Raw genomic sequence first — 12,774 nt, 5'->3', positions numbered from 1 at the left:
CTCGGGAGACTTCAAATAATACATACAGGACTATTACAAATGATTGAAGCGATTTCATAAATTCACTGTAGCTCCATTCATTGGCACATGGTCACGACACACCAGAGATACGTAGAAAAACTCAAAGTTTTGTTCGGCTGAAGCCGCACTTCAGGTTTCTGCCGCCAGAGTGCTCGAGAGCTCAGTGAGACAAAATGGCGACAGGAGCCGAGAAAGCGTATGTCGTGCTTGAAATGCACTCACATCAGTCAGTCATAACAGTGCAACGACACTTCAGGACGAAGTTCAACAAAGATCCACCAACTGCTAACTCCATTCGGCGATGGTATGCGCAGTTTAAAGCTTCTGGATGCCTCTGTAAGGGGAAATCAACGGGTCGGCCTGCAGTGAGCGAAGAAACGGTTGAATGCGTGTGGGCAAGTTTCACGCGTAGCCCGCGGAAGTCGACGAATAAAGCAAGCAGGGAGCTAAACGTACCACAGCCGACGGTTTGGAAAATCTTACGGAAAAGGCTAAAGCAGAAGCCTTACCGTTTACAATTGCTACAAGCCCTGACACCCGATGACAAAGTCAAACGCTTTGAATTTTCGGCGCGGTTGCAACAGCTCATGGAAGAGGATGCGTTCAGTGCGAAACTTGTTTTCAGTGATGAAGTAACATTTTTTCTTAATGGTGAAGTGAACAGACATAATGTGCGAATCTGGGTGGTAGAGAATCCTCACGCATTCGTGCAGCAAATTCGCAATTCACCAAAAGTTAACATGTTTTGTGCAATCTCACGGTTTAAAATTTACGGCCCCTTTCTCTTCTGCGAAAAAAACGTTACAGGACACGTGTATCTGGACATGCTGGAAAATTGGCTCATGCCACAACTGGAGACCGACAGCGCCGACTTCATCTTTCAACAGGATGGTGTTCCACCGCACTTCCATCATGATGTTCGGCATTTCTTAAACAGGAGATTGGAAAACCGATGGATCGGTCGTGGTGGAGATCATGATCAGCAATTAATGTCATGGCCTCCACGCTCTCCCGACTTAACCCCATGCGATTTCTTTCGGGGGGGTATGTGAAAGATTCTGTGTTTAAACCTCCTCTACCAAGAAACGTGCCAGAACTGCGAGCTCGAATCAACGATGCTTTCGAACTCATTGATGGGGACATGCTGCGCCGAGTGTGAGAGGAACTTGATTATCGGCTTGATGTCTGCCAAATCACTAAAGGGGCACATATCGAACATTTGTGAATGCCTAAAAAAACTTTTTGAGTTTTTGTATGTGTGCAAAGCATTGTGAAAATATCTCAAATAATAAAGTTATTGTAGAGGTGTGAAATCGCTTCAATCATTTGTAATAACCCTGTACGTAACGTTTCGCACTCGTAGCATTGTTTTAGGCTGAGAAAAAAAATACGGTGCATTACTTTCTGGGCAACCCTCGTACTTTCTTTCTGTACCTATTTCTGCAAGAGAGGAACGTGCACATGACTGTCACGCGATATGATAATGTAAGGGAAGTCCCACAGAACCGTAATCTTCCAGAGAATATGACCTGGAAAAAGAGAACACAGTCAGTGGCACAATTGTGCTGAAGTATGTTTAACCAGCAAAATTATTAGTTGTTCGCTTAATAGACGGAATATCTGAATAATGAAAATTCGGTCCCAAGTTTAGTAGAATAACAAAGGTAATTCAGCCAGTATACCGTACTACGCATTTGCTGCATAACGAGTCACTGCAAACCAAGAGTTTCTCAATTTATTCTCAGCAAGAAAACAGTAACTTCTGCAGAGCGTGCACTCACCTCGTATATGCTTTCTCTGCGCTTCCTGTGAGCGAATGGTTTCTGCTGACCCAAGTGTGTATCGCATCCCTGAGAAATAACTGGCTAGAGATACTAGGTGCGTCTTTAAGCTCAGTGAATTGGCTGAAATGTAAACGCAACGTATGTCAAAACTGCATGCATGTCAAGAAGCGCTACATACTGCCAGACTCGAGCTGAAAGAGATCTTTGTGCTATGGCCAGGGACACGTAATGAGAGTCGTGACAACGTGTCGTCGTCAGGTTTTGAACAAACAGCGATAAAGAACTTTGTACGCAAGAGAGACAGAGGTGCAAGTGTACGGAATAGAAACAGATAAGGTGTTTGCAAGAGGTTCAAACGCTTCGAGTGTCTCGAGAAACCAGTTAAACTCTGGCGCGTAAGTGAATAATTCCCATTTTCTCTTGCTGTAGTGGCGATGTACTTCATCTCATTTTTCACGCACCCAAACGATTATTTTACAATTTTGTTTGCCCTAAAACTTGTGTATCATTACTGTCCATGCACTGGCTGCCTACACCCTTCCTCGCTCCCCCGCCCATCCATGCCCCATGACATTTTTTCTTTTGTTTAGATAGCGCGGAATTAGATTTCCTGTCTATCTTGTCATCTCTAGTCTCTTTAATTTCCCTGTCGAAACCCGGACACCAATTACGAAAGGGGGAGAGTTTCTTTTTCTTATGATCACGACGGCGTAACGGGACGTAAATCAAGTAACTGATGGAAATCGATTCCACATTTTTTGTTTTACGTTTTTTCCCTCGCGACCTCGCGTAATTTTACTTTAATTGATTAGGTTGTCCAGTAGCTCGTTACAGCATCAACAAGAAATATGACAGATTTCATCGTTTACATATAACGAGCATAAATTGGTTTTAGTCCGCTGCAATTACGGTTATTTGTTTATCCAACAGCAGAATGCTTGCGGAAACATCAGCAACACATGCTTAAAAAAATGCTTGAAGGAGATGGAAGTTAAAGTTTCAATTAGTCGACAGGTATTTACATAATTTTAGCAGCGTAATAGTCGGCTTCTTTCTACGGTCCACACAGACTTAAATTACCCCTGCAGCAGCAGTTGTTAACATGTACTCCAATTTGGAGCGAGATCCCTGATCAGAATCTACCGCAGCCCGCTACTCCGACACGGAAGAGCGCAGAGTGAGTTCCGTCATTGGCCATTTAATCTTAACTGCACTTACTGCATCGTAGTCGACGAGCGCCAATGTCTATAGTTGTGGCAAGCCACATCAGAACTTGTAACATACATTCTATCCATCTCGGTGCCAGAACTCTCTCTTGATCTTGTGTATTGGCCTCGGTATTGATCGAGGTGACCAGACGGCAATAAGAGCAACCACCCAAGCATTTGCCTAAATCTGGACAGCTGGATTTCTAAAACCATAATGTCACTACCTGCAAGGAACAATAAAGCTAAAGAGTTTAAAATATTTACGTCGCTTTCCTGATAAGCTGATGCCGTACGTCTAGAAATTTGAATGACCCAAGATCTACCAACAGACTTTCTCTTTTGGAAGAGTGAGACTGAAATCTCCATCAAGTCACCCACAGGTGGGCTCCACTTAGTATTTACCTAATCTATTAAGCCACGTACTAGAATAGTTCCTTCGAAAAATAAATGACCAGTTTCGTTCCTTATCCTTGTCTAATCCAAGTTTGTGCTCCATCTCTAATGTCCCCATCACTCATGGAATGCTTCCTCTATTACACGTGAATAGTAAGCCAAAACCTTGCTATATCCAGGAACTTTTAGTAAGTAGGCTACTAGCTCCACAGCCATTATCAAGCTATATGCAAACATATGTATTTATTACTACATATATCTATGTTTATTTGTAACGAATAACAATTTTTATACGCTGATGCCGTCTGGTGACGTTGTGGGCACGTGACACCCTATCAAAAGTATGTTAGCGCAGCAGAGTCGGATGGCGACTACCGTAGCGAAGATATGAGCTGCAAATTGGGAAACTCACTGAAACAAGTGACTTCCTCAAAGGATAAATTATTATTACGCAAAGCCTGTGAACGAGTATCTCGAAGTCGTCGGAATCTGGTCGAATATTCACGTGCTACTGTCGTGAGCATCTACGGAAAGAGGTAGAAGGACGGTGACACTACTACCAGGCGCTAAATCGTTGGACGTCCAAGTCTCTCCACGAAATGTAGGGTTCCGAGGCTTGTCTGTTCTGTGAAGTAGAATAGATAGTGGTCTGTAGCATCTCTGCCCAAAGACCACAATGCTGGTGTACGCCTTCGACCATAAATATAATAGACTGGCCCTGACGTCATTTTCGTGGCTCCAACATCTCTGGGCTAAAGTCACGTGAATGTTGGCAAAACATGGTTGTTTCGTGTTGCGCTTATGGCTGTACTCAGCGTTTTGTCGGGGAAAATGGCATTACATTTCACGTGTGTTTCTATGATAATGCAGATGCGTTTATTGAAATCTGCTGAAGTGACTTTTATACGTTTTTTACACTTGAAATAGAGTATCACGTAAATTAAAGCGTTGAAAGTGATGCCTGTAAAGTCAGACTCATATTACATTTTGGAAAGTATCTGTGATAATTCGGTTACAGAAGTAAGTATAAGTGTTTCTCGTTCCTGCTCATAGGTTCCCTAAGGATGAAAACCGAAGACAGCTTTGGATACAGGCCCTGAAACGGGAAAACTTTAAGCCTTCTGCACATAGGCGCCTTTTTGTATATACAAGTGAGATTATAATAAGGTAAGAGCACCTATAGTCGACACATGAAGAGCATTTTTTTCTACCTTCTAATACTATTAAATAAATGTAGGTTCCAAAATTATTTTCTGAACTTCAGAGTCTCACCTTTCATCTAAAATATTTTTTTAAACTGATAGTTTAAACTTTTGTAAAAATAGTAGGAACTGAATCTTTGAAGTGCACCTAAAATTGATACTCTAAAATGGACCTGCTCCTAAAGTCGACAATTTTGGGATCTATAGTTGACATAATTGCCATATCCCATTTTCTTTTATAAGTGACTAGAGCTCAAAACGCGGCGAATCCAACATTTTAAGTTTTGACACGAGCCCACTCTTATTGTTTAAAAGAATTTCAACGACGTTTTACTTTAACTGATAGTTTATAGTAATTTAGTCTCGCTGCCCACCAGAGGGGCCTTCGATATATTTTTTAGATTTTATAAATGGTACTGTGAACAAATCCAGGTCAAATGTAGTTCTGACATAATTTTTCGCAAATAAAAAAGTAATTTTTGTTGGAAGCGTTTGGCAGTCAACTGAGAAATGTGGGTAAAATACGATACAAACACAGGATGGCAGACCGCTCATTTGAAATCCCGCCACGTTTTGCCAACAGTCACGTGGTTTATGTTGGAGCCACACCAGCCCTAAAGCTTCTGCACAGCAAGGCCAGTCTACTAGTATCTGTGGTCGAAGGTGTACGCACAAGTGCGTAGGAGCACACCGTTCATCGTACATTGTTGACACGGAGCTCTGCAGCACACCACCCCTATGTGATCACATGTTGAGACCCAACGACATCGTCAGTTACGATTGTAATGGGCACGGGACCATCGAGATTCGACCGTCGATCGATGGAAACGTGTCGGCTCTTCGGCAGAATCGCGTTTTTGCTACACTAGGTCGATGGTCGTCTCTACAAACGCCGCCATCGAAGTGAACGGCGGCTCGAAACGCGCAGCGCGTCACGGACGCAGGTTGGTGGGAGCTGTATTATGCTACAGGAGACATTCTCCTGCGCTTGCATGGAAACTGCGGTAGTAATCGAAGACACGCTGACAGCTGTGAACCACCTGCATCCCTTCAGGCTTGATGTTTTCCTTGAAGGCGATGTCGTCTTTCAGCAGTATAACTGCCCGTGCTCGGAGCCGGCACCGTGCTACAGTGATTTGAAAAGCACTACAGTGAACTCATGCTGATGTCTCGGCGATCAAATTCACCTGGTTTAGATCCTGTGGAACCCATCTGGGTCGGCCGGCCGCGGTGGTCTAGCGGTTCTGGCGCTGCAGTCCGGAACCGCGGGACTGCTACGGTCGCAGGTTCGAATCCTGCCTCGGGCATGGGTGTGAGTGATGTCCTTAGGTTAGTTAGGTTTAAGTAGTTCTAGGTTCTAGGGGACTTATGACCTAAGATGTTGAGTCCCATAGTGCTCAGAGCCATTTTTTAGCCATCTGGGTCGCTATCGGGCGCCATCACTCATACACAAATCAGCGGCCCGTTATTTACGCGAATTACATGGCCTGTGTGTAAACATCTAATGCCACATACCTCCACAAACCTACCAACAAACTGTCGGATCCTTGATACGCAGAATCAGTGATGTATTTCGTTCCAAAGAAGGGACAAACAAGCTATTAAGCAGGTGGTCGTAATGTTTTTCCTCGTCAGTATACATCTGTCATAGTCCTTACTTTCATAACGCATCACCGGCCGCGGTGGCCAAGCGGTTCTAGGCGCTTCAGTCCGGAACCGCGCGACTGCTACGGTCGCAGGTTCGAATCCTGCCTCGGGCATGGATGTGTGTGATGTCCTTAGGTTAGTTAGGTTTAAGTAGTTCTACGTTCTAGGGGACTGATGACCTCAGATGTTAAGTCCCGTAGTGCTCAGAGCCATTTAAACCAACCATCATAACGGATCGTTAACACTGTCGTTGTCTAGTACCTTGTATTGCCGCGTACTGACAAGGGAACCTTACTGCCCTGTAGCAGTATGATGACTTTCTCAAAAATGCTAGAAAAAATCGACCTTGAACAGTTCACAGTGCTGTCAAGTATAAAAAAAATTCCACCCTTTAAAAGAGCGGTCGTATTGTGCTACACTTTTTGGCGTGGGGTCGGTTGTCGGTTGTAGACAGATGCAGCTTTTTTTTTAATTTTATTTGAATTGTAAATTTATTATGAAATTGAAATGTTGATAAAGAAGACTGAATCACAATTTTAAAAACTACGTCTTTACGAGTGTGTTTACTAATCCCATGAAAAAGCGTTTACTGATAATAAAATTTGATACAAAACTGTGGATTGTCTTACTGTTAAATTAAAAAATTGTATATATTATAGAGGACGCAGTAGTAGGTCTCTATGGTAGGTTGGGAGAGTTCATGAGTCCAGTGGTTCAGCACGCTCTGCGGCATAGCACTGGAGTGGTGAGTGGGTGCCCGGTGGTCTCCCGACGTGTATGTATTCATGTGTAATCTGCTATCCAATGTTTGTCGTTTCCGTACCAAATTTTAACCGGTTATTAATTGTATATTCACGCGATTCGGATTAAACACATAAGATTCAAAGTTAAAATCTTCTAGGTTGGTAGGCGGCGTCATATTTCCTTCTAAAATAATCGACGTTTCGACCACTCTGCTGGGATCTTCTTTAGGTTGTTTCGGTGTCCACTATTGCTAGAACAATCCTATGCTGTTATCTTCTTCAGGATGTTTCTGTGTCCACTATTGCTAGAACACGTTCTAGCAATATCGGACACAAAAACATCCTGAAGAAGATGCCAGCAGAGGGATAGAAACGTCTATTATTTTAGAAGGAAATATGATGCTGCCTAACAATGAAGAAGATTTTAACGTTAGTGGGACCGACTACGAAAGCCTGCAGACTTACACAAAATATTTACTTTTATCAGAAATTTATCAGTCAATATTTGTTGAGTAATATTTCAATTTCATAGTAAATATGAAATTCAAAGAAAAGTTTATAAAAGTTTAAAAAAGTTGCTAGTGACGTCATAATTACAAGGCTAGAACGCTTACGTACACAGCTACAGGAAGCTGTGTTAAGAAGCTCGAAATTTTGTGCACTTTAAGAGCGCTCGGACCTGCAGCTCCTAAAGTCGGCAATTTGTATTGTTTTTGGAAAGTGCACAGTACTGTTTTAGGTAATTGTTACTGGGACACGGACTCACAAATGTTATAAGTACGAAGAAAATTGAAGAGGTCCAGTCTGTAAGATCTCCATGTGAGACCACATAGGTCAGCTGGACAAGCACGAACGAAGTGATCGGCTTTGGTTTTCTTGAAAGTCCCAGTTTGTATCTACGTAGCGCCATCCACATTTAATGTTCGTCGATGTTCTGTGTAAACCCGTTACGGTAAATGGTGTGATGCTTGCTTCGGAAAAGACGCTGCCAGTTTCGTTCCCCATCCTTGTCCAGTGCAATGTGTGAGGACGTGATCGTCTGTGAGGCATTAAACGGTGCTCTTACTACTGTGGCCGGCCGGTGTGGCCGAGCGGTTCTAGGCACTTCAGTCAGGTTCGAATACTGCCTCGGGCTTGGATGTGTGTGATGTCCTTAGGTTAGTTAGGTTTAAGGGACTCCGGAAAGGCTCAAAATCATGAAAAGTTCAATTTTTACTTTTTTGCGTTTTCTGAATCTGCAGACTATTACCTTTTAATAGATATATAATTTATTCAATTCCGAAGACTACAACTATTTTTAAATTTTTTTTTGAAATGTGTTCTACATGGGCGTGACCCACTGTGGCGCTGTTAAACTGCTGTCAAATGGTGTTATTATTAACGTCCGTGTTCATCAGGTACATTTTAGTGATGTGAGATAAAGTATGTGTTGTGGCTAACCTGTGATGGTTCAATATATATCGCTGGTGTGATTGTCGATTGTTTCATGTTTATTTACTCTGTCGTTATCTCGAAAATATTCGTAATTAATTCTGTTTCTTGAGTCTCTGTTTTGTTGAAGTATAATAATGAGTAAAAGTAAAGTTATTAGAAATCCTCTGAAGGCTTTTAAGAAAAGGAGAAATGTTGGAAAGCCAAAGGTATGTGTTATTACTGTAAATAATGTTCTAACATGGTACGAGCGATGCTTGCTTTAGACAAGGAACGCCTTCGGGCTGCAGACAGGGCTGTAAAGAGTCTAGAAATACAAGCAAGAGTAAACAGGAGGAGGAACAAGAGGAAGCTGGAGGAGGAGTTTGCAGAGGATGAAGATAATCCATCCTATGGACCTGGAATGCACTAAAAAGTTAATCCAATCTTTGTCGCTCGATTCCCAAAACTTTTATTTTCTCATACTAATTACATGTTTTCTAAGGATCTTCCAAACATATTTGTTTCAAACTTTCAGTAAATGTTACACAGTACCTTCTGCATAATTTAACACAGCCTTTTTCCAAAAAAAACTGTATATTTTTGAATATATAAATAAAAAATTGCAAAAAAATGTTGTGACTTTTCATTACAATTGAAAAAAATCATCTTTAATAACTGAACTAAAATTTTGTAAAATCCCTGTGTTAAGTTGTAGCCCATATTCCAATAAATAATCTGTAAAAAGTTCAACTTCCTACCTCAAATACTTTGTGAGGAAAAATATAATTTATAAGCGTTATTTTAACATTGCAAGTATAGGGCGTTCCGGAGCCCCTAAACATCAATAGTAGGATACGGATCAGGGGTCTAGGCACACACACTCACGAGGCTTATGCATGCTATGGCCGAAGAAGAGTGCAGCGTGACACGCTCCTACGTTCAGCAGGGGCATACAGGACAACACCTGGAGGGGCGCTTCTTCTGCTAATGGGGATCTGTCCACTGGACATTAAAATCCGTGAGCAGGCCGCCTGGTACTGGGCGAAGAAGGAAAAAAGGGATAAGATAAGGGAGATACTTGGGGTTTACGCAGGGGATAAAATAGCAATTAAAAAGAGAGGGATCGAATTGTGGCAGTAACAGTGGAACAAAGAGGATACGGGGCGCTGAACCTATGAGCTGTTACCGGACATAGAGGAACGAGTAAAGATTACGTACTTCATGCCCACGAGAGGAATGCTGCACTTTCTTGCTGGACATGGACACTACCCGACATATCTGTGTTGGTTTGGGCAGCAAGCTACACCCGCGTGCGACTGTGGTGCTGCGCAAGGCACGCCAGAACATGTGGTGTATGCGTGCCACCTCTTCGATGACGTAGCCAACGACCAACGACAACAACTTCCGAATAACGACACGTACCATCTGCTAAGGCATGACAACACCTTCAATGTCTTGAACAAACTGACAGACGAAATTTCGAAGAAAGTCCTTAAGAACTCTCTAAGGGACAATCATTAACCAGTAAAAAATTGCATCAACTCAGACTCCGTGCGCCTTTCCTATTCCGCCGGGCCGGGACTTGGCCAGCCGCTTCACGGCTGGAATCCCCGTTGCTCTGGACTAGGGGGGGGGGGGGGGGGGTTTACAATAACCGGGTAGGACCACGCACCAATTAAGACACTAGATGTAAATTTAGGTTAGACGTAGAAGATAGGATAAGACTTTTAGGATAGACTGCAGCGATACCAAGTTACTGGCCAGCCCAAGCCGGCCGGTGTGGCCGTGCGGTTAAAGGCGCTTCATTCTGGAACCGCGCGACCGCTCCGGTCGCAGGTTCGAATCCTGCCTCGGGCATGGATGTGTGTGATGTCCTTAGGTTAGTTAGGTTTAAGTGGTTCTAAGTTCTAGGGGACTGATGACCACAGATGTTAAGTCCCATAGTGTTCAGAGCAATGTGAACCATATTTTTTGTACTGGGCGGCAGCGTGTGGTGACGTGCGCGTGCTGTGTGCTGCAGGTGGTGTCGCTGGCCGCCTGCCTGACGGCGCCGTCCCAGACCAGCGCGATGCACTCCTCCAGGCCGGGCGGCGGCGGCGGCGGCCGGCGGTCGCAGCGCTCCAGGGACCACCACGCGCTGTGAGTACCGCCCCTAAACAAACACACTCCACCCACCGACACCTCCAACTGTCGCCACCTTCACTATATAAGGTTCCCCCCTTGGTACCGGGGCAACTTTCTAAATCCGAATTATCGGATTCCTCTGACTCTCTCGAAGACCCAGCATCACATGATCGGCGAACTACACGGAAATCAATGCTGGAAGATTCACAAAAAATAAATAAAGCTAGTCAAACACCTTTGCCGTTCACTTACACTTATGACGGCGCTCAATAAGTACAGTAGAGTCTCGATAGTTCGAGGTGAGCGGGACCGGAACCACCTCGAACTATCGAAAACTCGGACTATCGAAATTTAAATGGGAAAAAGAAATATTGCGATATTGTAAGTAATACAGGTCAAAATATGAACTTCATTAAAATGAAAATATTTACACATGCATTTGCATTGGCAGAATAACAATAATTATTTATTTAGACAAGTAATAGTGAAGTGTCTTTTTTTCTACATCTACATCTACATTTATACTCCGCAAGCCACTCAACGGTGTGTGGCGGAGTGCACTTTACGTGCCACTGTCATTACCTCCCTTTCCTGTTCCAGTCGCGTATGGTTCGCGGGAAGAACGACTGTCTGAAAGCCTCTGCGCGCGCTCGAATCTCTCTAATTTTACATTCGTGATCTCCTCGGGAGGTATAAGTAGGGGCAAGCAATATATTCGATACCTCATCCAGAAACGCACCCTCTCGAAACCTGGCGAGCAAGCTACACCGCGATGCAGAGCGCCTCTCTTGCAGAGTCTGCCACTTGAGTTTGTTAAACATCTCCTTAACGCTATCACGGTTAAAAAATAACCCTGTGACGAAACGCGCCGCTCTTCTTTGGATCTTCTCTATCTCCTCCGTCAACCCGATCTGGTACGGATCCCACACTACATCTACATCTACATCCATACTCCGCAAGCCACCTGACGGTGTGTGGCGGAGGGTACCTTCAGTACCTCTATCGGTTCTCCCTTCTATTCCAGTCTCGTATTGTTCGTGGAAAGAAGGATTGTCGGTATGCCTCTGTGTGGGCTCTAATCTCTCTGATTTTATCCTCATGGTCTCTTCGCGAGATATACGTAGGAGGGAGCAATATACTGCTTGACTCTTCGGTGAAGGTATGTTCTCGAAACTTTGACAAAAGCCCGTACCGACCTACTGAGTGTCTCTCCTGCAGAGTCTTCCACTGGAGTTTATCATCTCCGTAACGCTTTCGCGATTACTAAATGATCCTGTAACGAAGCGCGCTGCTCTCCGTTGGATCTTCTCTATGTCTTGTATCAACCCTATCTGGTACGGATCCCACACTGCTGAGCAGTATTCAAGCAGTGGGCGAACAAGCGTACTGTAACATACTTCCTTTGTTTTCGGATTGCATTTCCTTAGGATTCTTCCAATGAATCTCAGTCTGGCATCTGCTTTACCGACAATCAACATTATATGATCATTCCATTTTAAATCACTCCTAATGCGTACTCCCAGATAATTTATGGTATTAACTGCTTCCAGTTGCTGACCTGCTATTTTTTAGCTAAATGATAAAGGATCTATCTTTCTGTGTATTCGCAGCACATTACACTTGTCTACATTGAGATTCAGTTGCCATTCCCTGCACCATGCGTCAATTCGCTGCAGATCCTCCTGCATTTCAGTACAATTTTCCATTGTTACAACCTCTCGATACACCACAGCATCATCTGCAAAAAGCCTCAGTGAACTTCCGATGTCATCCACCAGGTCATTTATGTATATTGTGAATAGCAATGGTCCTATGACACTCCCCTGCGGCACACCTGAAATAACTCTTACTTCGAAAGACTTCTCCAATCACACAATTGGTCTGATAGTCCATATGCTCTTACTTTGTTCATTAAACGACTGTGGGGAACTGTATCGAACGCCTTGCGGAAGTCAAGAAACACGGCATCTACCTGTGAACCCGTGTCTATGGCCCTCTGAGTCTCGTGGACGAATAGCGCGAGCTGGGTTTCACATGACCGTCTTTTTCGAAACCCATGCTGATTCCTACAGAGTAGATTTCTAGTCTCCAGAAAAGTCATTATACTCGAACACAATACGTGTTCCAAAATTCTACAACTGATCGACGTTAGAGATATAGGTCTATAGTTCTGCACATCTGTTCGACGTCCCTTCTTGAAAACGGGGATGACCTGTGCCCTTTTCCAATCCTTTGGAAC

General features: G+C 43.7%; 1 protein-coding gene across 1 annotated transcript in view; it reads left to right on the top strand.

Moving 5' to 3' along the window:
• Positions 1-12,774, top strand: part of LOC126095004 (uncharacterized) — a 646,737-nt gene that overhangs the window by 627,442 nt on the left and 6,521 nt on the right. Inside the window, exon 4 of the mRNA XM_049909661.1 lies at positions 10,432-10,550. Coding sequence (XP_049765618.1) covers positions 10,432-10,550 — 119 coding nt within the window. The remainder of the gene's footprint in view (positions 1-10,431; positions 10,551-12,774) is intronic.

Source organism: Schistocerca cancellata, chromosome 8, assembly GCF_023864275.1.
Source record: "Schistocerca cancellata isolate TAMUIC-IGC-003103 chromosome 8, iqSchCanc2.1, whole genome shotgun sequence".
Lineage (NCBI taxonomy): Eukaryota > Metazoa > Arthropoda > Insecta > Orthoptera > Acrididae > Schistocerca > Schistocerca cancellata.
Note: the sequence above shows the minus strand (reverse complement) of the source record. Positions and strands in the feature narration are given on the sequence as shown.